We start from the raw sequence: 26,465 nt of genomic DNA, 5'->3' as shown, positions 1-26,465 counted from the left end.
ATTATATGCCACAAACGTAGCTTAATGCGGTGCCAAACATGCATACTGGAAATGTAAATGGATTTATTTTACCTGATGAAATAAAGTTCCAAACTTTAGGCTTCAACTGAACAGGGCCCACACCAAGGAACAAATCAGATTTTGTTCCCCACCAAAAAGCTGTCTCAGCACAAGATGCACCCATTTAATCAGTTTCTTGATATGCCTCACTTCTATAATGTGGATTATTTTGGCAAAGGAGAAACACTTACTAACTTGGACGTAAACAAATGTGCACACAATTGAAGAACTAAGCTTTGTGCATATGGGAAAATTCAGGGGATCTTGAATTTTAGGTTATGAACCCAACACTTTCCATGTCCCTTTCCCAGGAAAGTAGTAAGTAACCAAATTGCATTACCAATAATTTTATTGAAATTATCAGAAGCTCAACAGGTCAGATTGAGCTACATTTTCAATTGCATCTTGGAGAAAGCATTCATCTTGTTAATTTCTTCAAACACCTCTTAACTTGATGGGTGCATGCAGGGCTGAAACAGATCACCTGTTGATTAGAAATACATTTTGGTTAAACTTTAGACAAATTTCCTTCTATGCATTAATAAGCAGGCATGATCTAGTTGCTGATGTAATATTGAGTAAGAGTCATGTTGCCCGTGTAGACTGCAGAGCACCCATGGCAAAAAGGATCTGCATCGAGTCACCAGGGGCGCTGCTGTGGGATCACTGCGTGAAGGACCAGCAGTGGGAAAGCCCGACAGGCCCCCTTTGAAAATGATCCGGAACACGTCACACTGAGTAGCTCCTCACCTTACTCTGGTCATTTGTTGGCCAGGGATGCACAACCTGAAAGAGACAATTCACTAAGTTAAATACAAATAAATGGTGAGTAACTCAGTTAACTTTGTTATTGCACTGTTTCCAATAGAGCACCTCCAGCATGGCGCTGGTGAGACCCACTGGAAGGTTTACTTTATGGTCAATTCCACAGCAAGTCAGGAACTGTATATCCCAAGAGCCTTGGTATATGACCAAACTGATGACAGCCCAAAAAGTCCAGGAAGACAAAAGGAAGTTACCTTCACTGGAGATGTATCATTCAGCCAAGTTCTGGATCATCAAAAGACCAGTCCTGGTGTACCTGAAGTGAAGTCAACACTTAATTACTCAATACCTTGAACACTACAGCACGACATTTATCACACCTCATGGCCAGTATTCTTAGCCTTTAATACACACTAACGTAATCTTAATGCCCAGAAACATTACTTTGATACAGTGAGTCTCAATTTGGGGCATCATTGTCAGAGTAGCCCATTGAGAAGGAAAGTGTTGTCTCTGCACAAATACCAGGGCGCCAGGCACAGACCAGCCCAGAGCCCAACGATGCCATATGAAGAGTTGATCTTGCACTGTGTTATGAACAGAACAGCCCGTGGTGAAGGCTGGCTGCAGATACCATACAGTGCTACTCAGTGGGCACTCTGCTAGCATCACGAGACTGTACACAAATACTCACTTAATTCATTACCCTCTCAGAGCCCTTGGCACATGATACAACAGGCCTGTCAAGAGAAAATAGATTAAATTTGCATACCGGAAGTTCAATGATGGAAACTTAATGAGAAGTGAAGTGTCTCGACAGATATACCAGGACGCCACACACAAAGACATGGAGACCAACGATGCCATATGCCGAGTTTCTCTTGCACTGACTAATGAACAGTCCAACCGGAGTAGCAGCTGGCTGCAGATACCATGCAGTGCGGTGATCATAGTCTATCCCTCCCATAGACCCCAGGGATTCAAAACTAAATCTGACATCTGAAACCTAAGTTCCCCAGATCAGATGCAAGAAGCTTCATTCCAGTTTGACATATTATTGATTATATATTGTAAAAACAACCTGACGATTGATTATAAATAAACATTTGACATCTTGACACACTTTAGACACTATTTGGAATTGTTCTGCGATGTCGTGACTGCTCAAGCCTGGATTTCTGAACATAAAACAGAGCAAAGGTAAGCAATTTAATTAGCTTTTCTGACCAATCTACTTGGCTGTTAGTGTTTAATATATTGTCTACTTAGAGATGTTCTTACATAAACGCTTATGCTTTCTCTGAAAAGCTTTATTCAAATCTGACATGCCAGGTGGATTAACAAGCTACACTGTTTTGCTATATTACACTTGTGATTTCACAAAAGTGCAATATTTTGTGTAATTCAATTTGGAGCTGTGCAATTCAGCAGTTGATGAAAATGATCCCACTAATGGGATGGGTGCGTGAAGTTAAGGAAATGTAAACTTTCATATTTGGCGCACAATACAAGTATGAATTAAGGTGTCTAAGCAAACCCACAGGACACTCAAAATTAGACAAATTATTTTCTATAGCTTCCAAAACAGTTTTACAAGTGCGGAGTGCCAAGATACAGGCTTCAAAACAGCAATCCGCCAGTCATCGACTATACCCACATGGGTGATCAAAAGACGAACCGTTGCTCGTCAGTGTAGTAATCCTACTAAACTTGATTTACCAAACACCATAAAATTTCCAAGATGAAAAAGCCTGGGAGGAATGACTAAAAACGATTCAGTTGACTGTTGTGCGAGTGGATTAATTGTCTGAGCAGAGGACCTTGTGCATTTCAGGTAAATAACGACCCAAAGTTGATGTCCCAGGACAAATTAGCTAGAAAGTGCACGCGAACTAGTTTGACCTGTTCCCAAATTAATGTAATTGATTCAGAGTTTGTTTTGATATTTGCACCTGCGTGTTGTGATCGCGTTTGGTATAGCGGGACAAAATACATTTATGCACAATGAATGGTGCATGCACGCAGACTGTTTGGGTGCCGTGTAAGACTAATATTGAACACATTACCACATTTCCAGTGACAGAATATATATTGCATATTAGAAATTGACAGTAAGTGTGCTAATGGTATACCCGTGATGGAATAGTCCACCGAGACAGGTGCAAATTAAGACGAGCCCTCAATAATACTCACCAAAGGGCCGCTCTGCATCAGGGCTTGAGCCACCCCGTGGCCATTTGGTAGACCTACACCAGACAAGCAGGTCATTAGAAACAGTGTCACTTTAAAACAGTGCTGCAATTTTGAGTATTTGTTCTGTAGTAATATCTCACAGGGCTAATGGCAGTAGCCCTGTGGGTAAAGCGAAACCACAAATTTGTTCTTTGAGGCATTTCCAACGACTAGGGCCCACAGTGAGGAGTCTGTCGGGATAGGCCTCAATACAGCACAGGAACCTTTAAATACGAAGCACTGAGGATTATATCAATAAAGTGGAGTAGGCATTGCAAGTGGTGAAATTAACCACTCACTATAAAACTAAATGCATGCCAAGGTTATTCTAGTTGACTCAATTGGATCTTTGAAAAACAAACTAACATGACTCGGCAAATGACCACAAGCTCAGGAACTCTTGGGTATTCAGGGCAACTCAGTTGCTCCTTGAAGCGGTTGAAGCTGTTGAAGCAATGGAAAGTAGTGAATTCAATGAATATGAACATTGGTTTACAGCATTTACATCACCGGTTTGTTCAGAAAGGCATACCTTAATCACAATTCAGAGCAGTTGAACATTTAAGCCAATCATCATTACTTCCATTAATATATCAAGCTTAAGGTTATCAAACATACCCGAGTTTGATCTTGAATTAAACATCTTCATGTTAAGCTTTTCCCTGAAAGATGAAAGCAATGGATAAATGGCAAATACTTTGTATTAATACATGTACAAATTGATTCTCTTGTCATGTGCTGCTGCCACACTATGGTGTCTTAGGTCTGTGTAGTGTTGGCGTCTTGCCATTAATATTTTATTTCTCGTCCCAGCCCCCCATCCAAGCAGGAAGCCTTTTAGCAGGCCATCATTGTAAATCATTTCTTGTTAGACAAATGTCCAGTCTCATTAGTAACACTGCTGCTAGGTGAGCACAGCAGTGGGTTGCAAGAGAATGGATTGCTATGTGCACTGCACCAGCACTAAGGCCCACGATGTCAAGGCCCCAACTGGCACTGTGCTTACAAAGACTTGACAGGAAATGTCTTACCGCGTGGAAGAGCTTCTGGCGCACAGAGTTCTGGCTCAACTCAAGATAGCCAAATGTGGAGTCTGTAATTTCCTGCAATTATCAAGGATCAGAGGGAATAAGGCATGTGAAGCAAAATCATAAAACGTTAGATGTCCATAGTTCTGTTGAAAATACAATTTGAGATGTAACACATTACCGTTCAAAGCTATATTCGCAAACAAGAGTTCATTAGTTTGGGTAATGACCTTTAGTCCCAGAGAAACGTCACTGACGTTATCTAGCAGATTATTTAACGAGCCTCGGCCTGTATTTAGTCAACTAACGTTAGCTAGGTTAAGACTGGTTAGCGAGGATGTTACGGGCCTCATTGTCACCAATACAATTAATCTGTAAAGATGAAAGCAAACCCGACAGTTCTATAGCCATGTCACATCGATGGAATTCACCCATTGAATCTAGGAAACTCCATACGTAAAGATGCACATGGCATTTAGCTAGCCAGTCATCTTCGGGCCTGTTTGCTAACATTAGATGGCTTGCTAACAGACTAGAAACTACAGCAGTCAAAACAACCATAGGCTGCCACCACAATAGCCAATAGACAAGCCATGACAAAATAGCTAGCTACTTGTAGTTTGATACCTCTTTTGCAAACGTTAACGTTAGCGAGCCATTTGCAACACCGCGTGGCAGGGAAGCATGATCGCAACTATTCAAATTGTATTTGTCACATTCGCCGAATACAACAGCAGTGAAATGCTTACTTTAAAAAAAAAAAATCAAGTTAAGAAAATAGAAATAACAAATTGAGAAAAAAATAAACAAAGAGAAGTTCCTAAACATTGAATCCACAACGTGGATTAACACATTACATATTACTCAGTAATTCAATTGTACCTTCATTGCTGCATTTAGCAGCACCGTCGACAGAGTATGTTAGCATGCTACTTTACCAAAGCGATCCTGAAGACTGACGAAATGAGACCGTTCAAGGAGTCTGAAGAGTATTTATAAGACAACGCTGGCAGAAAACGCTTTACGGCATACCACCACAACCAATCATAGTCGTGGATATTTTGCCGCAAGATGGCTAGGTACTATTTTCCCATACAGACGACAAAACATGAAACATTCAACTAATGTAAATGATAATACTTGCATTTGTAAACACTTTGAATGCTATGTTCATGAAGTTACGTTAATGATGTTCATTACAATACGTTCAACAAGTCACATCTGTTTGATATGCATGTCCTATGTCACGTGACGGGTGGGAACTTTCGAACCCGCGAAACCATTCATTTACTTTTCATGTTAGTGAGTAATTTAATTAAATTAATTTGAACCCCAGACAGGCCCTGTAGTGGTTTTGCCTCTCAATAAAAGTGTATATTGCGAAAGCTTAGTAATTCGCCACCATGGGTATTTATCAATCAAAAGGAAAGATCCCTGAGGAAGTTTACAGATTTTGGTCAGCTGTGGCATCATCCATCCGTCTGGGATGGTTGGGGACTGATGATATGGCAAAGGTTGGTGTGTTTAGCCAGCAAACTAAAGTTCGCTAGTAAACCAATATAACGTTATAGAGTAGTAAGTAAAGGCTAACTAGCTAGCGTTTGCGCTGAACGATGTCAGCTTCTAGCCAGTTAGCTAACCGTTGGATGCGTCAATCACAGTCGGTCAAAAGTACAACGTTATTGGTGAACTGTCTGTGTTCTTCAGTCAAGTCAATCAATGTCAATATGAAACTATAATCCATGATACTACATGGAATATATAGCCTTCTGCAAGGTTCATTTTCTTGTTACTAACCGTAGGAGATGAAGGTGTGCCAGCTTGCCATTTTCCCCATGCTGTTGAATGCCTCTGCTTTGCAAGGAGACATTGTTGGTCTTGAGGGACACTTACAACAGGTAACGTTACCCAGAGTATTATTATTGACCAATATATATATATATATAGAGATTTTTTCCCATTATGTTTTGAGCCACGTTACAATTGTTTTAGAGAAGTATGGGGACACCCTCTCTCGAAGTAAGGGGGTAATGTAGCGACCTCTTCAAGGGGTTTGGACCTCTTGGCTTAACTGTTAAGGCGTTGGTTTGACGGTCATTGGACCCAAGTCCAAGTCCCCGGTCGGGGTTATCTCCCGAATTCACTACAATATAAGTAACTACAATTAGCCTAGCTAGTAGTACTTACTTAGTTAGCTAGCTACTGTGTTATACAAGTGAATTTGTGGGAAGGGAATCCTGTAACCTAACGTTACTAACGTTAGTTTATGAAAACATTTATACTTTATCATCATTTAGAGCAATTTAATTCGGTTAACATAAGTATTGATACTTAGGAAATTCATCCAAAAATGTTGACTGTCATGCTTTAGGGAGCTGATGTGTCTGTGTCAGACGGACATGGGAGGACACCTCTCCACCTGGCTGCTGGTGAGGGTGATGTCGAGACTGTCCGATTCCTGCTGAAGAAGGGAGCGGATGTCAACGTTAGGGATTTTGCGAGAGAAACTGCTCTCCGAGATGGCATTCGCTGCAAGTGAGAAAATAAACCTCAATCTTCGATTATCTGTGTCTGGTGGGGCCCAGTGGTATTTGCATTTTAGTCATTTAGCAGATGCTTTTATCCAGAACAATTTACAGTAGTGAGTAGGGTTGCAAAGGGTTGGAAACTTTCCAGGAAATTTTCCATGGGAAGTTAAGCCCGAGAATTGGGGAATTTTGCTTATATTCATCAAAAAAGATAGCTTATAACAGTGAACCTTTTTTTGTGGGATACACATAAGGCAATTCTAGGGCTTGTGGCATATTTTGGTTAAACTATTCACAATTCAATGGAATTGCAACCCTCTGCATGCACAGTGCACTCTTCCATCACATGTACAGCTGATTCTCCAGATCTCAAATGTTATTTGTCACATACACATGGTTCACAGATGTTAATGCGAGTGTAGTGAAATGCTTGTGCTTCTAGTTCCGACAATGCAGTAATATCAAATCAAATCAAATGTATTTATATAGCCCTTTGTACATCAGCTGATATCTCAAAGTGCTGAACAGAAACCCAGCCTAAAACCCCAAACAGCAAGCAATGCAGGTGTAGAAGCACGGTGGCTAGGAAAAACTCCCTAGAAAGGCCTAAACCTAGGAAGAAACCTAGAGAGGAACCAGGCTATGAGGGGTGGCCAGTCCTTTTCTGCTGTGCCTGGTGGAGATCATAACAGAACATGGCCAAGATGTTCAAATGTTCATAAATGACCAGCATGGTCAAATAATAATAATCACAGTAGTTGTCGAGGGTGCAGCAAGTCAGCATCTCAGGAGTAAATGTCAGTTGGCTTTTCATAGCCGGTCATTAAGAGTATCTCTACCACTCCTGCTGTCTCTTGAGAGTTGAAAACAGCAGGTCTGGGACAGGTAGCACGTCCGGTGAACAGGTCAGGATTCCATAGCCGCAGGCAGAACAGTTGAAACTGGAGCAGCAGCACGGCCAGGTGGACTGGGGACAGCAAGGAGTGTTGCCAGGTATTCCTGAGGCATGGTCCTAGGGCTCAGGTCCTCCGAGAGAGAGAAAGAAAGAGAGAATTAGAGAGAGCATACTTAAATTCACACAGGACACCGGATAAGACAGGAGAAGTACTCCAGATATAACAAACTTACCCAAGCCCCACGACACAAACTACTGCAGCATAAATGCTGGAGGCTGAGACAGGAGGGATCAGGAGACACTGTTCACCTTCACACTCCTGGGCCAGACTACACTCAATCATATGACCCACTGAAGAGATGAGTCTTCAGTAAAGACTTAAAGGTTGAGACCGAGTCTGTGTCTCTCACATGGGTAGGCAGACCATTCCATAAAAATTGAGCTCTATAGGAGAAAGCCCTGCCTCCAGCTGTTTGCTTAGATATTCTAGGGACAATTAGGAGGCCTGCGTCTTGTGACCGTAGTTTACATGTAGGTATGTACGGCAGGACCAAATCAGAAAGATAGATAAGAGCAAGCCCAAGTAATGCTTTGTAGGTTAGCAGTAAAACCTTGAAATCAGCCCTTGCCTTAACAGGAAGCCAGTGTAGGGAGGCTAGCACTGGAGTAATATGATCAAACTTTTTGGTTCTAGTCAGGATTCTAGCAGCCGTATTTAGCACTAACTGAAGTTTATTTAGTGCTTTATCCGGGTAGCCGGAAAGTAGGGTATTGCAGTAGTCTAACCTAGAAGTAACAAAAGCATGGATTACATTTTCTGTGTCATTTTTGGACAGAAAGTTTCTGATTTTTGCAATGTTACGTAGATGGAAAAAAGCTGTCCTCGAAACAGTATTGATATGTTCGTCAAAAGAGAGATCAGGGTCCAGAGTAACGCCGAGGTCCTTCACAGTTGCATTTGAGACGACTGTACAACCATCAAGATTCATTGTCAGATACAACAGAAGATCTCTTTGTTTCTCGGGACCTAGAACAAGCATCTCTGTTTTGTCCGAGTTTAAAAGTAGAAAGTTTGCAGCCATCCACTTCCTTATGTCTGAAACACAGGCTTCTAGCGAGGGCAATTTTGGGGCTTCACCATGTTTCATTGAAATGTACAGCTGTGTGTCATCCACATAGCAGGGAAAGTTAACATTATGTTTTCGAATGACATCCCCAAGAGGTAAAATATATAGTGAAAACAATAGTGGTCCTAAAACTGAACCTTGAGGAACACCGAAATTTACAGTTTATTTGTCAGTGACAACCATTCACAGAGACAAACTGATATCTTTCCGACAGATAAGATCTAAACCAGGCCAGAGCTTGTCCGTGTAGACCAATTTGGGTTTCCAATCTCTGCAAAAGAATGTGGTGATCGATGGTATCAAAAGCAGCACTAAGGTCTAGGAGCAGAGGACAGATGCAGAGCCTCGGTCTGATGTCATTAAAAGGTAATTTACCACCTTCACAAGTGCAGTCTCAGTGCTATGATGGGTCTAAAACCCAACTGAAGCATTTCATATACATTGTTTGTCTTCAGGAAGGCAGTGAGTTGCTGCACAACAGCTTTTTAAATTTATTTTGAGAGGAATGGAAGATTCGACATAGGCCGATAGTTTTTTATATTTTCTAGGTCAAGGTTTGGCTTTTTCAAGAGAGGCTTTATTACTGCCACTTTTAGTGAGTTTGGTACACATCCAGTGGATAGAGAGCCATTTATTATGTTCAACATAGGAGAGCCAAGCACATGAAGCAGCTCTTTCAGTAGTTTATTTGGAATAGGGTCCAGTATGCAGCTTGAAGGATTAGAGGCCATGATTATTTTCATCATTGTGTCAAGAGGTATAGTACTAAAACACTTGAGTGTCTCTCTTGATCCTAGGTCCTGGCAGAGTTGTGCAGACTCAGGACAACTGAGCTTTGACGTAATACGCAGATTTAAAGAGCAGTCCGTAATTTCCTTTCTCATAATCATTAACTTTTCCTCAAAGAAGTTCATTAATGTATTACTGCTGAAGTGAAAGCCATCCTCACTTGGGGAATGCTACTTTTTAGTTAGCTTTGTGACAGTATCAAAAATACATTTAGGATTGTTATTTATTTATTATTATTATTTTTTTTTTTCCTGATTAAGTTGATACGGCACGGTACTGTCTTTCCAAGCTAGTCGGAAGACTTCCAGTTTGGTGTGGCGCCATTTCCGTTCCAATTTTCTGGAAGCTTGCTTCAGAGCTCGGGTATTTTATGTATACCAGGGAGCTAGTTTCTTATGGCAAATGTTTTTAGGTTTTAGGAGTGCAACTGCAAAAGGTTAAATTGAGTTGAGTAATAACCAACGATTAATCTAACCTAACAATTCCACAACTACTACCGTATACACACAAGTGTAAAGGGATAAAGAATATGTACTTAAAGATACATGAATGAGTGATGGTCCAGAACGGCATAGGCAAGATGCAGTAGATGGTATCGAGTACAGTATATTTATTTTACCTTTATTTTACTAGGCAAGTCAGTTAATTAAGAACAAAATTGTATTTTCAATGACGGCCTAGAAACAGTTGGTTAACTGCCTGTTCATGGGCAGAACGACAAGATTTTGTACCATGTCAGCTCGGGGATTTGAACTTGCAACCTTTCGATTACCAGGAAAAAGGTGTAAAATTCACACAAAAAATAATAAAAAAAAGGTCCTGGAGGGCAAGTAGTTTGCCCCCGGTGATGCATTGTGCAGACCTCACTACCCTCTGGAGAGCCTTACGGTTGTGGGAGGAGCAGTTGCCGTACCAGGCGGTGATACAGCCCGACAGGATGCTCTCGATTGTTCATCTGTAGAAGTTTGTGAGTGCTTTTGGTGACAAGCCGAATTTCTTCAGCCTCCTGCAGTTGAAGAGGCGCTGCTGCGCCTTCTTTACAACGCTGTCTGTGTGGGTGGACCAATTCAGTTTGTCCGTGATGTGTACGCCGAGGAACTTAAAACTTACTACCCTCTCCACTACTGTCCCGTCGATGTGGATAGGGGGGTGCTCCCGCTGCTGTTAACTGAAGTCCACAATCATCTCCTTTGTTTTGTTGACGTTGAGTGTGAGGTTATTTTCCTGACACCACACTCCGAGGGCCCTCACCTCCTCCCTGTAGGCCGTCTCGTCATTGTTGGTAATCAAGCCTACCACTGTAGTATCGTCTGCAAACTTGATGATTGAGTTGAAGGCGTGCATGGCCACGCAGTCGTGGGTGAACTGGGATTACAGGAGAGGGCTCAGAACGCAGCCTTGTGGGGCCCCAGTGTTGAGGATCAGCGGGGTGGAGATGTTGTTACCTAGCCTCACCACCTTGGGGGCGGCCCGTCAGGAAGTCCAGGACCCAGTTGCACAGGGCGGGGACGAGACCCAGGGTCTCGAGCTTGATGACGAGTTTGGAGGGTACTGTGGCGTTACATGCTGAGCTGTAGTCGATGAACAGCATTCTCACATAGGTATTCCTCTTGTCCAGATGGGTTAGGGCAGTGTGCAGTGTGGTTGCGATTGCGTCGTCTGTGGACCTATTGGGGCGGTAAGCAAATTGGAGTGGGTCTAGGGTGTCAGGTAGGGTGGAGGTGATATGGTCCTTGAGTAGTTTCTCAAAGCACTTCATGATGACGGAAGTGAGTGCTACGGGGCGGTAGTCGTTTAGCTCAGTTACCTTAGCTTTCTTGGGAACAGGAACAATGGTGTCCCTCTTGAAGCATGTGGGAACAGCAGACTGGGATAAGGAATGAATGAATATGTCCGTAAACACACCGGCCAGCTGGTCTGCGCATGCTCTGAGGACGCGGCCGGGGATGCCATCTGGGCCTGCAGCCTTGCGAGGGTTAACACGTTTAAATGTTTTACTCACATTGGCTGCAGTGAAGGAGAGTCCACAGGTTTTGGTAGCGGGCCGTGTCAGTGGCACTGTATTGTCCTCAAAGCGAGCAAAGAAGTTATTTAGTCTGTCTGGGAGCAAGACATCCTGGTCCGCGACGGGGCTGGTTTTCTTTTTGTAATCCGTGATTGACTGTAGACCCTGCCACATACCTCTTGTGTCTGAGCCGTTGAATTGCAACTCTACTTTGTCTCTATACTGACGCTTAGCTTGTTTGATTGCCTTGCGGAAGGAATAGCTACACTGTTTGTATTCGGTCATGTTTCCGGTTAACATGCCCTGGTTAAAAGCAGTGGTTCGCGCTTTCAGTTCCGTGCGAATGCTGCCATCAATCAACGGTTTCTGGTTTGGGAATGTTTTAATCGTTGCTGTGGGTTCGACATCGCCGATGCACTTTCTAATGAACTCGCTCACCTAATCAGCGTATTCGTCAATGTTGTTGGACGCAATGCAGAACATATCCCAATCCACGTGATCGAAGCTGTCTTTAAGTGTGGAATCAGATTGGTCGGACCAGCGTTGAACAGACCTGAGCACGGGAGCTTCTTGTTTTAGTTTCTGTCTGTTGGCTGGAAGCAACAAAATAGAGTCGTGGTCAGCTTTTCCGAAAGGAGGCGGGGGAGGGCCTTATATGCGTCGTGGAAGTTAGAATAACAATGATCCAGCCCTGGTTGCGCAATCGATATATTGATAGAATTTAGGGAGTCTTGTTTTCAGATTAGCCTTGTTAAAATCCCCAGCTACAATGAATGCAGCCTCAGGATATGTGGTTTCCAGATTCCAAGAACACAGGATGAGATGTTACTATCCTTTGTGCAAGCATTTCCAAGAGTTAATGAACAGTGAGCGTGGTGAAATTTGGGGAGCGCATCGTCAGTAGTGTACCTTTGGTTCCTAGGGTGTTTCGGCCTTTCACACTATACACCCTCCCCAAAGGCGGCCAGCGACAGGGTGATCAATCCTACGCTTGCGTCCCATTCCCAATTAGTCATAGGAGTTGCCTTGTTGTTGATAGCCAACATCCCATGGGACTATGCATGGCAGGGGCGTCCTCCTCCCTGAGTCAAGCATTGATGACCGCATACCTCCTGGCCCTCTCACTTTGGGGCCCAGCTGGGGTCTTTCCTTTTCATCCAGAGCCACTGACTGCTGCCTTCTGCCGCCTCTGATACAGCTTTGATTGCCGAACGCTGGCTCTGGCCCTTAATTCCCAGGTCTCTAAGCAGTCTGGTTGTAGATGTTGCCAAAAAACCTCTGCAGCCCACCTCCACTGGTCGGACTTCTGTGTTCCAGCCATGATGCCGTGCTTCGGCAGCTAGATCAGCATAGCGCAGATGTTTTCGCTCATAAGCCTCATCTACTGAGTTTTCCCAGGGTACTGTGAGCTCAATGATGAAGACCTTATTGAGTGAATGGGACCAGAGCACCATGTCAGGTCTTAGGGTGGTGGTTGCGATCTCCGGAGGAAACACAAGTTGCCGGCCAATGTCAGCTAGCATTTTCCAGTCGCAGGCCAAGCGCAGCTGGTCTCGCTCTAATGGTGTAGAGCCGCTCTTCGGTGGTTTAGCCCCTTCGCGGACAAAGTTTGTCCGTAAGGAGTGTGATGCTGCTGTGGGTGGTAGGGAGTTGGTGGCAGCTCGCTTGTCCTCCAGGGCGGACGCAAGGTTTTTAAGGACTTGGTTGTGACGCCAAGTGTAGCGTCCTTGGGTGAGGCTTGTTTTACACCCTGTGAGAATGTGCCTGAGGTTGGCTGGCATGGAACAGAGGGCACAGTCCGGATCTTCACCATACCATTGGTGAAGATTAACTGGTGTTGGAAGGACATCATATGTTGCTTTTATGGAAAAGCTCAACCGCCTCGCTTCCATGGCCCACAGATCCTTCCAGCTGATCTTCCTCTTCTCCACACTGTCCCATCGAGTCCACTGTCCCTGTTTGGCAAGAGAGACTGCCTTGGCCCACCTTGCAGCCTCCTCCTGATGGCGTACTTCCTGCACTACCATCTTCCGCCGCTCTGGTGCAGTGGCCTTACTCCAAGCAGCACGGCTAATTAGCCCAAGGCCTCCTCTCCCTTGCTGAACATGACCTACAATGTCAGCATGTCTGAGGGCTGCTGTTGCCTCCTGGACTGCTTTTCCTGGCCTCCATTTGCGCCCAGTTGCCAAGGTCGGCGCGTTGTTGCTCACCACTGGGTCTTGAGATTCATTCAGTGTCATCTGGAGCCTGGTTTTTGCACACTTGAATTCCTCTGTTAGACTGGTGAGGGGCAGCTTGAGGACACCATCTCCATAGAGGCCTATGGTGGTAAGGCATCGTGGAACTCCGAGCCACTTCTTTAAGTAGCCTGTGACTCCTCTTTCCATCTTCTCCACTGTTGAGATTGGAACCTCATACAGTGCTAAGGGCCACAACACCCGGGGTAGGAGACCAAACTGCAGACACCAGGCCTTTAACTTTCCAGGTAGCTGGGTGTTGTCGATGGACTGTAGGCTACTACTGATGTCTTTGTGCAGCTGTTGCACCTGGTCTTTATCCTTCAGGCTTGCATCATACCACCTTCCAAGGCTTTTTACCGGCTGCTCAGACACTGTTGGGATTTGGTCATCTCCGATGAAGAATTTCAGGTCAGAGAGTACTCCCTTCACAATCGAGATGCTGCGTGACTTGGATGGTTTAATCTTCATACGGGCCCAGCTGATGTTCTCCTCGAGTTTTCTGAGCAGTCTCCTGGTGCATGGGACAGTGGTGGTCAATGTTGTAATGTCGTCCATGTAGGCTCTGAGTGGAGGGAGGCGGAAACCAGAGTCGACTCGCTGTCCACCAACAACCCATTTTGAGGATCTGATGATAACCTCCATTGCCATTGTGAATGCCAACGGAGAAATGGTACATCCCGCCATTATACCTACATTCAGGCACTGCCATGAGGTGGTGAACTCTGAGGTGGTGAAGCAGAACTGCAGATCCTGGAAGTACGACTTCACCAGGTTTGTGATGGTGTCCGGTATGTGGAAAAATCTGAAGGCAGACCACAGGAGTTCATGGGGCACAGAGCCAAATGCATTGGCGAGGTCGAGGAAGACTACTAGGAGGTCCCTTTTCTCCACCTTGGCCATTTGGATCTGGTGCCAGATCATGCTGGAATGTTCCAAGCAGCCAGAGAACCCTGATATTCCTGCCTTCTGTACAGATGTATCGACGTACGCATTCCTTTGCAGGTACTCGGCCATCCTCTGGGCAATGACCCTAAAGAAGATTTTACCCTCGACATTCAGTAAGGAGATTGGGCGGAATTGGCTGATGTTCACTGCATCCTTCTCCTTAGGGATCAGGACCCCGCCTGCCCTACGCCACACTTTAGGTATTATCTTCTTCTGCCAAGCTGTTCTCATAAGCCTCCAGAGGAACCTCAGGACGTCTGGTGCGTTCTTATACACTTTGTACGGGACTCCATTTGGCCCCGGGGCTGATGCTGTTCTTGCCCGTCGAACTGTGTTTTCCACCTCTTTCCATGTCGGAGGGCTGGTCTCAATATGATGTTCCGGGGGTTCAATAGGTGGGATATCTGATGGGATGGCCAGATGTTCATGTCGCTTTGAGTCAAAGTTTGTTGTTCTCAGGTGCTCCTCTAGGTCTTTCTTTGTTGTTTTTAGAGCTCCACTTTTTTCCTTTGTGAAGAGACTTTTAAGGAACTTGAAGGGATCTTTATAGAATCGAGTTCTAGTTTGTTCTTTCTTCCCTATGCGTTTCCGTAGGTTCTCTGCTCTACGGAGGGATGCCAACCGGGTTTTGATGTCAGCCTGAAGTGCCTCTATGCCCTCCTTTTCCACTTCCGAGGCCTTCTTCCACTGTTTCTTAAGCTGCCGCCTTTCTTGAACGAGGCGCTTGATTTCTTGTTGCCTCCTGGAAACTGGTGGGGTTGGAACCTTTCTCCCGCCTTTTGCCTCTTCCACTCCAAATCTTTCTGTCCCGTAGTCATAGATGATGTCCCCCACCCTCTCCAACTTCTTCTCCACTGTGCCTCGAAGTTTCTCGAGGGTCAAGGTAAGGTCAGTATTCCAGTTTACATAGAGACAAATAAAGTTTGTTCAGGGCCATCGATGTGTCTGCTTGCGGGGGAATATATACGGCTGATGGAGGCCTGAGAGGAAGACAACCAAAGCTTTAGTTTTTAGACAATCATTTTACACATATATGTTGAAAACATTTTGGGAAATGTGATGGATCATTGGGAATCCTTCAATTTTCCCTTTCTTTTGTTGTTCAGTGAAATCATCCCATGTGAAGAGTCAACTCATTTAATTAAAGTTAAATTCGGAACTAAATTGTTATTTTTATTTCTATTGTAAGGTTTTCATAATTTGCAATTATGTCTACTTATGATAAGGTAAAAGGTTTATACAGTGGGCCAAAAAAGTATTTAGTCAGCCACCAATTGTGCAAGTTCTCCCACTTAAAAAGATGAGAGAGGCCTGTAATTTTCATCATAGGTACACTTAAACTATGACAGACAAAATTAGGGGGGGAAATTCAGAAAATCACATTGTAGGATTTTTTATGAATTTACTTGCAAATTATGGTGGAAAATAAGTATTTGGTCAATAACAAAAGATTATCTCAATACTTTGTTATATACCCTTTGTTGGCAATGACAGAGGTCAAATGTTTTCTGTAAGTCTTCACAAGGTTTTCACACACTGTTGCTGGTATTTTGGCCCATTCCTCCATGCAGATCTCCTCTAGAGCAGTGATGTTTTGGGGCTGTTGCTGGGCAACACAGACTTTCAACTCCCTTCAAAGATTTTCTTACGAAGCCACTCCTTCGGTGTGTTGGGATCATTGTCATGCTGAAAGACCCAGCCACGTTTCATCTTCAATGCCCTTGCTGATGGAAGGAGGTTTTCACTCAAAATCTCACGATACATGGCCCCATTCATTCTTTCCTTTACACGGATCAGTCGTCCTGGTCCCTTTGCAGAAAAACAGCCCCAAAGCATGACGTTTCCACCCCCATGCTTAACAGTAGGTATGGTGTTCTTTGGATGCAACTCAGCATTCTTTGTCCTCCAAACACGACGAGTTGAGTTTTTACCAAAAAGTTATATTTTGGTTTCATCTGACCATATGACATTCTCCCAATCTTCTTCTGGATCATCCAAATGCTCTCTAGCAAACTTCAGATGGGCCTGGACATGTACTGGCTTAAGCAGGGGGACACGTCTGGCACTGCAGGATTTGAGTCCCTGGCGGCGTAGTGTTTTACTGATGGTAGGCTTTGTTACTATGGTCCCAGCTCTCTGCAGGTCATTCACTAGGTCCCCCCGTGTGGTTCTGGGATTTTTGCTCACCGTTCTTGTGATCATTTTGACCCCACGGGGTGACATCTTGCGTGGAGCCCCAAATCGAGGGAGATTATCAGTGGTCTTGTATGTCTTCCATTTCCTAATAATTGCTCCCACAGTTGATTTCTTCAAACCAAGCTGTTTACCTACTGCAGATTCAGTCTTCCCAGCCTGGTGCAGGTCTACAATTTTATTTATGGTGTCCTTTGACAGCTCTTTGGTCTTGGCCATCGTGGAGTTTGTAGTGTGACTGTTTGAGGTTGTGGACAGGTGTCTTTTTTACTGATAACAAGTTCAAACAGGTGCCATTAATAGAGATAACGAGTGGAGGACAGAGGAGCCTCTTAAAGAATAAGTTACAGGTCTGTGAGAGCCAGAAATCTTGCTTGTTTGTAGGTGACCAAATGCTTATTTTCCACCATCATTTGCAAATAAATTCATAAAAAATCCTACAATGTGATTTTCTGGATTGTTTTCCCTAATTTTGTCTGTCATAGTTGAAGTGTACATATGATGAAAATTACAGGCCTCTCTCATCTTTTTAAGTGGGAGAACTTGCACAATTGGTGGCTGACTAAATACTTTTTTCCCCCACTGTATTTCTGTCTCCATATGATATGGTAAATGTATCCAATGTAAAAAAAAAAACATCAACATTTACACTACCGTTCAAAAGTTTGGGGTCACTTAGAAATGTCCTTGTTTTTGAAAGAAAAGTGCATTTTTTGTCCATTAAAATAACATCAAATTGATCAGAAATACAGTGTAGACATTGTTAATGTTGTAAATGACTATTGTAGCTGGAAACAGCTGATTTTTAATGAGATACGTACACATGCGTGCAGAGGCCCATTATCAGCAACCATCACTCCTGTGTTCCAATGGCACGTTGTGTTAGCTAATCCAAGTTGATCATTGTAAAAGGCTAATTGATCATTGCCCATCTTAATCTTTTCTTTTTATAGGCCAGTCTGAGATATGGCTTTTTCTTTGCAACTCTGCTAAGAAGGCCAGCATCTCGGAGTCGCCTCTTCACTGTTGATGTTGAGACTGGTGTTTTGCAGGTAGTATTTAATGAAGCTGCCAGTTGAGGACTTGTGAGGTGTCTGTTTCTCAAACTAGACACTGATGTATTTGTCCTCTTGCTCAGTTGGGCACCAGGGCCTCCCACTCCTCTTTCTATTCTGGTTAGAGCTGTTCTGTGAAGGGAGTAGTACACAGTGTTGTACGAGATCTTCCGTTTCTTGGCAATTTCTCACATTGAATAGCCTTCATCAGAACAAGAATAGGCTGACGACTTTCAGAATAAAGGTCTTTGTTTCTGGCCATTTTGAGCCTGTAATCAAACCCACAAATGCTGATGCTCCAGATACTCAACTAGTCTAAAGAAGGCCAGTTGTATTGCTTCTTTAATCAGAACAACAGTTTTCAGCTGTGCCCCACGTCTATTTCTATTGGCACAAGCACTTTTCATGACAAAAACTTCACACCCCTCTTTTTGGCAGAGAGAAAATGTAACAGGTTAAAGGCTTATTTCTTGCAATTCTACACATTTTGTCATGAGGTGCAGATAACATTTTGCAGTTTTAAAGCACATTTTCTTGCAATTCTATGCATTTTGCCATGTCTATTCATGTGATATTTAAGTGACTTGAACATTACAACTAAATCTAAAAAATATTAGCTGACATGGGCTAGTTGATCTGGAACTTTCTGACAAGTTATAAATAGTTATCTTACAACAGGAAAACTGTCTCACACTGTTCAAATAAACTTACCATTAAAATTATAGACTGCTCATTTCTTTGTCAGTGGGCAAAAGTACAAAATCAGCAGGGGATCAAATACTTTTTTCCCTCACTGTATACAGTACGAGTCAAACGTTTGGACACACCTACTCATTCCAGGGGTTTTCTTTATGTCATGTTGTTCGTAATAATGATGATCAGAGCAAGCTTGCATAGAGTTCCACATGTTTAATAAAGGAAGTGAAACTTAAGCTAATACAAAACAAAATAAAGAATAAACGAACCGCGATGACAATGTAGTGCGAACAGGTTAATTAACTAAACATAAACAATATCCCATAACCCACAGGTGGAAAAAATGCAACTAAAGTATGATCCCCAATTAGAGACGACGATTACCAGCTCCTCTAATTGGGAATCATACACAAACACCAACATAGAAAAATAAACCTAGAACCCTGACCATAGAAAAATAAACCTAGTCACGCCCTGACCTACTCTACCATAGAAAATACAGGCTTTCTATTGTCAGGACGTGACACTTTATTTGACTATTTTCTACATTGTAGAATAATAGTGAAGACATCGAAACTATGAAATAACACATGGCATCATGTGGTAACCAAAAAAGTGTTTTTTGAGATGCTTCAAAGTAGCCACCCTTTGCCTTGATGACAGCTTGGCACACTCTTGGCATTCTCTCAACCAGCTTCATGAGGTAGTCACCTGGAATGCATTTCAATTAACAGGTGTGCCATGTTAAAAGTGAGTTTGTGGCTCAAACGCATGAAGAAGATAAGAAATTCCAATCAGTTCAGTTGTGACAGGGTAGGAGGTGATATACAGAAGCCCTGGTTGGTGAAAACCAAGTCCATATTATGGCAAGAACAGCCCAAATAAGCAAAGAGAAACAACAGTCCATCATTACTTTAAGACATGAAGGTCAGTCAATCTGGGAAAATGTCAAGTGCAGTCACAGTCTTCAAGTGTATTCACAAAAACATTAAGCGCTATGATGAAACTGGCTCTCATGAGGACCGCTACAGGAAAGGAAGACCCAGAGTTACCAGCATCAGATATTGCGGCGCAAATAAATGTTTCTCAGAGTTCAAGTAACAGACACACTTCAACATCTACTGTTCAGAGGAGACTGCGTGAATCAGGCCTTTATGGTTGAATTGCTGCAAAGAAACCACTACTGAAGGACACCAATAAGAAGAAGTGACTTGATTGGAACAAGAAACACGAGCAATGGACATTAGACCGGTAAAAATCTGTCCTTTGGTCTGATAAGTCCAAATTTGCTACTTTTGGTTCCAACCGCCGTGTCTTTGTGAGACACAGAGTAGGTGAACGGATGATCTCTGCATGTGTGGTTCCCACCCTGAAGCATGGAGGAGGTGGTGTGTGGGTGCTTTGCTGGTGACACTGATTTATTTAGAATTCAAGGCACACTTAACCAGCATGGCTACTACCGCATTCTGCAGTGATTTGTCATCACCTCTGGTTTGCTTTTAGTAGGACTATCATTTGTTTTTCAACAGGACAATGACCCAACACACCTCCAGGCTGTGTAATGGCTATTTGACCAAGAAGGAGAGTGATGGAGTGCTGCATCAGATGACCTGGCCACCACAATCACCCGACCTCAACCCAATTGAGATGGTTTGTGATGAGTTGGACCGCAGAGTTAAGGAAAAGCAGCCAACAAGTGCTCAGCATATGTGGGAACTCCTTCAAGACTGTTGGAAAGGCATTCCTACAGGAATAGAAAATAGTACAAATAAAGAAAAACCCTTGAATGAGTAGGTGTTTCCAAAATTTTGACTGGTACTCTACAGTATATTTAAAAATAATTGTGGCGGGGAGTTCCCCGTTCCCCTGCTGCCGATCCCTCGGGGTGCGCCCCACAGTTTGGAAACCACTGATGTAGACAATACCCGCACTGTATCTGCAAGCTGTTGGTTAGAGTACATGTGCCAATACCAGAGTGGGCACATTCGCTATATAACATTATATGACAAAATGATCAGTGGAGTTCAAAATTCGATGGAAACCCATTTACCTTGTGTTTTTTTTTTGGGGGGGGGTTAACCGCAAAAGTCATTTGAATGAAAGTTAACAACTTGGTGTGAAAATTTGCATTGTAATTGGTGCTTGTCGGTGGCAGGGAAGTCAGGCGCAGGAAAATTAACTTGGTATAAACGGAGTCGTTTAATAAGTGCTCATAAAACAAAACAAAAAAATATATATACAAAAATAATATAAGTGGGTACAAAACCCCTCGCACACCGACACATGACTTGCACATAACATACAATAAAACAATCTCCGACAAGGACATGAGGAGAAACAGAGGGTTATATACACAACATGTAATTGATGGGATTGGAACCAGGTGTGAAGGAAGACAAGACAAAACCAATGGAAAATGAAAAATGGATCAGTGATGGCTAGAAGGTCGGTGACGTCGACCGCCGAACACCGCCCAAACAAGGAGCGGGACCGACTTCGGTGGAAGTCGTGACATGCATATTGTTTTTGTGTGGATTTGAGAATATATGCATGAAAATTCTTCACCAATTGGATGTAAACATAGTTTGACGTGGAATTAAAAGTGCTGAAAACAAATTGGCTTCCTAGAGAACAAGCTATGAAGGAAAAATACTGGAGTTTTGGTGCAGGTACAGCCAACTAGCGCAAAAATAATATTGCAATATTGTCTTACGATATATAACTGTATACATGTCCCCCCCATCACTAATGGCATGGCAATTATACAATAACTGCAAATGTATATATTTACACATTATTTGAAATATTTCCAGGAAAGAGTTTTCCTCATGTTTTTATTAAGCATCAGTATATAAAGCTCCAAATGGGAGACCTCATCTGAGATGAATGGCTAGACTAAAGGTCTTTTACCAGGAGTCCCTCAACAACATGACTCTTCATTGTGTCCGTGCAGGAGCGTAGAGGTTGTGTCCCAACTGATGAGTGAGGGGGCTCACCTGGAGACATCCTCTCTGGAACTGGGGGTTGAGATGTGTTGGTGGGTGAGCTAAATGAAGTAGTCAGCTACTGAATGTATTGAATCTTATGGTTAACTTAAATAGCATATAACCTAGCTGTGGTCACCAACACTGGTCCTAGAGAGCAATGGCATTTGCAGGTTTTTGTTCCCCCCAGATTCTGCTAATCAACTGTTCATCAATACTTACATTAGTTGAATTATGTACCGTATGTTAGTACTAGGCTGGGACAAAAGTCTTGCAAAACTAGTCCTGCAGTGACCAGGGTTGGTGACCACTGGCATATATTGAATGTCACGTCTCAGAACTATTTGTGCACTTATAATTGTATGAAAATGATCACTGCTTAATTTCCCTATGTGTAGAAGGGCTGCACATTTAATGTATTGAATTCATCACATTTTTATGAAAATGTTTGATTTCCTTACTGTCATACATAGAACTGACCTTTGAATCCATAATAATTGGGAATGACACCATATTTGAGATGTAATTAAAGGCCTCTCTTGTCTGCAGCCTTGCGTTCTTGGGAGACTTCAAGCAGATGGAGGTGTGGAAGCAGGCAGGGGTTAGCTTCAACTTTGCTGATGCCGATGGCAGAACTCCTCTGCATGTGGTGGGTTTCTACTTTCCCATAAATCTTCACTGTAACATGATTTTGTGGCCTGTCATGACCTAATTCTTTGATGATATTGAAGTACACCAATATACAGAATGAAACATGTTGATAGATAGAACTGCAATGTATACAAAAAAGCATGTAACTTTGGTTTATTCTAGGCTGTCTGCACTAACCAGCCAGACATGGTCAGGTTCTGCATCAGGAACGGTTCCAGTCTTGAGGTATTGAATTCTCCACAACCGACCAGGTTTAATATAGTACAGTGCATTGGAAAGTATTCAGACTCCTTAACTTTTTCCACATTTTGTTACATTACAGCCTTATTCTTAAATGGATTAACCCTGTTTTTGCTTTGTCATTGTGGTATTGTGTATAGATTGATTAGGCAAATGTTTATTTAATCCACTTTAGAAAAGGACAGTCTGAGTGATTTGTGTCTGTATTGTCACTGCAGCAGCGTGACCTCTTCAACAACCAGCCGGTGGATGATGCTCGGCGTCTGGGTCTGCAAACCCTGGTGGAGATGCTGAGCAATGAGGCCCAGAAGGAAGCCACCGACCTCGTGGCCGAGAAAACCAAGATCAATGTGGAGGAGCAGATGGCCATAGGCCTGGTAGAACTCTCCCTGGTCCCATAACATGGACACAATTAGCCCCATTATCCTTATCTAGTACCTAATTATCGAGTTTTGTTCACTCTTTTTCATTTTACAACTCATTTGTCTCCTACTGAAATGCTTAATGTCAAAATTGATAAATGTTGAGAATTATATTTTGCTGTTTGCTCTTTTATTTTCTTAGCTCATTTGCCCATGTTAATTGTATTTTTATGGTTGATAATAGTTGTGAATGTTATGACTCATCAGTATTTTAATTAACACGTCCGTTGACTTTTGTTTACAGTAAAAAGCAGCATAACTCTTAGCGGAAATATTTTTTGTGCGTTCACGTTCTAGTCGGAACTATGAATCTCATAAATGTTTGACTTGCTAACTGGTTGAACGCAGCACAAGTATAACTACAACCAGTTAGCAAGTCAGAAATGTCCGTTTTTCTAGTTCCAACTAGCATGTCAAAGCTGGATGGTCTTTGGTTGGTGGACCATTCTTTTTTTACAACCCTATCCTATCCAACAAGGTCACAGCCACAGTCAATGTGCTGGATGTCAATGAGTTCCTTCCAGAGCTCACCATTCCCTTTGACACGTTTATCTGTGAAAATGCAAAAGTATGCCAGGTAATTCAGACCATCAATGCTACGAACAAGGATATTCCTGCTGTTGGACAGAAGTTCTTCTTCAAGTCCCCCAGGGAAATCAGAAACATGAATTTCACAGTGCGAGACTTTGGAAACAACACAGCGGGGATAGTGACCAAGCGTAAGCGTGTGGTGTTTCAGAGGCGAGTCCAAGAGTACTATGTGGTGCATGTGGTGGTGGTGGAGGACAGTGGCTACCCAGCCCAGAGCAGCACTGGCACCCTCACTGTCCGCATGTGTATCTGTGAGACCGACGGGTCCCTCCTGTCCTGCACGGCAGAAGCAGTCTTCCTACCAGTGGGTCAGCACCGGGGCAGTGATGGCCATTTTACTGTGCATGGTCATCCTGGTGATCGTGGTGCTCTATGTAGGCCTGAGATGACAGAAGAAGAGGGAAACATTTATGTCGTCCAAGGAGGACATCTGGGACAGCGTGATCCACTATGACGTCGATGGGGGCAAATACAAAGCAAATCCTCCCACTGCGGAAGTGGAGGAGAAATGAGAGTACTTGTAAAGAGTACTTGAATAACAGAAAAGACTACTTGATTTGCAAAAGCTGTTTTACTTTTATAGTACTTTTATAGACAATGGTAATAGAATATACAAGCCTTTCACTTCAGTTATCATAGTTTTGTGATGGTTGTTATTGTTTTTTCTTTAAAATAAACTTGACGTGCAAAAACAAAAGACAACAAAAACAGCATGTCAACGCAGCATTAGACCAGCTGTCACAGTATCAAATGTTGCACTTGTGGAATTACAAATACACACCACTAGAGGGCAGGCTTCAGTTTAATCCATAACAGTAGGGTTGCAAAATTCTGTGACATTTCAATAAATTCCCTGGTTTCCCAGAAATCCTGGTTGGAGGATTTCAGAGTCCCAGTCGGTATTAGATAGAATGTAACAGTCCCGCCTGCCTGTGGGGAAAACAACCTGTGGTTTACCCCATTGATTCACAGCAAAAAACTATTTTCTTCTCTGCTTGTTTAAGTCAATTACAAAACTCAAGAAAAGTACAATGTCTAAACATACATTTTCATCATTGCCTGCTCACAAGTGTTCTCACTACTTAGAAAAGGCAATATTTTCATGAAGGTGCTAGCAGCCACGTGAGTGAGTGAGTGAGTGCTAGCTAGCTACCGACCGGAACATTAAGCTAGCCAAGACCAACAACACAAACAAACGGACTATACAGCTACAAGTAATTGAGTGGAGTTACAAACGGACTATACTAAACAAGTTAAATGCCTTACCTGTGATTAAATGTTTTCCACACACATACAGTCGCTACCTGTAGCCTACTTGGACAACGGGTCCCCAGATTTCCCACTCCCAATAGTCTGAAGCCACAGGGCTCTTCTTGCTCTAAGCCAGGGGTGTCAAACATACGGCCTTCGATCAGGCCCGCAGGATAATTTGAAAGTGGAAAAAATGCATAAAAGACATGGAATTAATATTTTTTTTTTTTTAAGACAAGCCGCATCACTGAGACAGACTGAAAACAGCAGACGGTATCAATGCGCCATCTGCTGCTTGTTACGACGTTGTTAAGATTGTTAATGTCTCTACCTCTCCACTACACCCTCATTAGCCAAAATGTCGTTATCCAAACGGAGAAAAGTAGATAAGGAGTGTAGAATTTTCAAAGAAAAATGGACCACGTCCTATTTATTTACAGAGATGCACGGAAAACCTTTGTGCTTGGTGTGTTTGCAACAAGTTTCGGTATTGAAGGAATATAATATTCGACGCCACTACGAGACTCATCACAGCGAAAAATATGACGGCTTGCAAGGACAACTGAGAAGAGATAAGATTAACGAATTGCTGGCGGGTCTGAGGAAACAGCAGTCAACTTTCATCCAGAGCCGAGAAGTCAGTGAAGCAGCGGTAAAAGCCAGCTACCTAATTGCTAGCGAAATAGCATTAGCATCGAAGCCGTATTCCGACGGTGACTTTGTTAAACGATGCATGATGAAGGCGGCTGAACTTGTATGTCCCGAGAAGCGACAAGCTTTTGCCAATATTAGCATGACGAGGAATACTATAGCAGAGAGGATTTCGGAACTATCGGCAGATTTAGACAGTCAATTGAAACAGAGAGTCAAGTCATTTATTGCATTTTCCGTGGCAATTGACGAGAGCACTGACATCACAGACGTGGCCCAACTGGCCATATTTATTCGAGGAGTTGATGAGACATTGACTGTTACTGAAGAGTTTCTTGAGTTGGTGCCAATGATGGACACCACAACAGCCGAGGACATTTTCGGCTCTGTCCTTGCTGCATTGGACAGAGTTGGAGTGGACTGGTCCCGCGCTGTCAGCCTGGCTACAGACGGCGCGCCATCCATGGTCGGAAAGAAAGCAGGTGTCGCGACAAAGTTCAAAGACAAAGTACAAGCCCTTAATGGAGGAGATCGTTTCTGGACATTTCACTGTATTTTGCACCAGGAGGCATTGTGTTGCAAGTCGCTGAAAATGGACCACGTCATGGAGGTGGTTGTTCGCACTGTAAATTTCATCCGGTCCAGAGGTCTGAACCATCGTCAGTTTGACAAACTTCTCAGCGACAGCAACATTACCCACAGCCTGCCATACCACACTGAAGTGAGATGGTTAAGCCGAGGCATTTCTTTGATCTACGAGAGGAAATCGGACAGTTCATGGAGAAAAAGGAAAACCGGTGTTGGAATTACAATCTCAGGAATGGCTACGGGACCTTGCATTCTTGGTTGATATTACTGAACACTTGAACAATCTGAACAAAATGTTGCAAGGCCGCAAAAAGTTGTCACACAGTTTTCTGACAACATACATGCATTTAAGTTGAAGCTGACTTTGTGGGAGATGCAACTGGCAAATGGCAACCCTGCCCTGATTTTATCAGTATCTACTACCAGGGTACCCCAAATTAACAGCCCTGGCTGCTAAAATGTTGTGCATGTTTGGGACAACCTACCTTTGTGAACAAATTTTCTCAGTGATGAATATCAATAAAACAAA

At 43.1% G+C, this 26,465-nt stretch overlaps 1 protein-coding gene, 1 long non-coding RNA gene and 3 other non-coding genes across 7 annotated transcripts; 1 reads left to right on the top strand and 4 right to left on the bottom strand.

The window, feature by feature from the left end:
- Window positions 1-391: 391 nt before the first annotated feature.
- On the bottom strand, window positions 392-5,127 carry LOC118389884 (uncharacterized). Of its 2 annotated transcripts, none has more exons than XR_004826861.2 (9): window positions 4,968-5,127; window positions 4,089-4,160; window positions 3,676-3,719; window positions 3,424-3,501; window positions 3,019-3,071; window positions 1,520-1,565; window positions 1,080-1,141; window positions 811-846; window positions 392-544 (listed from the first exon to the last, which is right to left on the bottom strand). It is a non-coding gene; the product is annotated as an uncharacterized LOC118389884 (long non-coding RNA). The 2 variants fall into 2 exon arrangements; XR_004826862.2 differs by having other exon boundaries at window positions 5,024-5,104.
- On the bottom strand, window positions 1,331-1,470 carry LOC118390810 (small nucleolar RNA SNORA8). Its single transcript, XR_004827011.1, has one exon. It is a non-coding gene; the product is annotated as a small nucleolar RNA SNORA8 (small nucleolar RNA).
- On the bottom strand, window positions 1,632-1,768 carry LOC118390809 (small nucleolar RNA SNORA8). Its single transcript, XR_004827010.1, has one exon. It is a non-coding gene; the product is annotated as a small nucleolar RNA SNORA8 (small nucleolar RNA).
- On the bottom strand, window positions 3,135-3,268 carry LOC118390812 (small nucleolar RNA SNORA18). Its single transcript, XR_004827013.1, has one exon. It is a non-coding gene; the product is annotated as a small nucleolar RNA SNORA18 (small nucleolar RNA).
- Window positions 5,128-5,321: 194 nt separating the features above from the next.
- On the top strand, window positions 5,322-22,968 carry si:ch211-209a2.2 (L-asparaginase). 2 transcript variants are annotated; one of them, XM_035779842.2, is made up of 7 exons: window positions 5,324-5,599; window positions 5,888-5,983; window positions 6,457-6,620; window positions 21,512-21,595; window positions 22,092-22,191; window positions 22,356-22,418; window positions 22,652-22,968. In XM_035779842.2, the coding sequence occupies exons 1-7, from the start codon at window positions 5,489-5,491 to the stop codon at window positions 22,832-22,834; spliced, it is 801 nt and encodes a 266-aa protein (XP_035635735.1). In that variant the 5' UTR covers window positions 5,324-5,488; the 3' UTR covers window positions 22,835-22,968. The 2 variants fall into 2 exon arrangements, with proteins under 2 accessions (XP_035635734.1, XP_035635735.1); XM_035779841.2 differs by lacking the exon at window positions 5,888-5,983 and having other exon boundaries at window positions 5,322-5,599.
- Window positions 22,969-26,465: the final 3,497 nt, after the last annotated feature.

The sequence above is a fragment of the Oncorhynchus keta genome, chromosome 11 (genome assembly GCF_023373465.1).
Source record: "Oncorhynchus keta strain PuntledgeMale-10-30-2019 chromosome 11, Oket_V2, whole genome shotgun sequence".
NCBI lineage: Eukaryota > Metazoa > Chordata > Actinopteri > Salmoniformes > Salmonidae > Oncorhynchus > Oncorhynchus keta.
The sequence above is the reverse complement of the archived record's forward strand: the minus strand, read 5'-3'. Positions and strand labels throughout refer to the sequence as shown.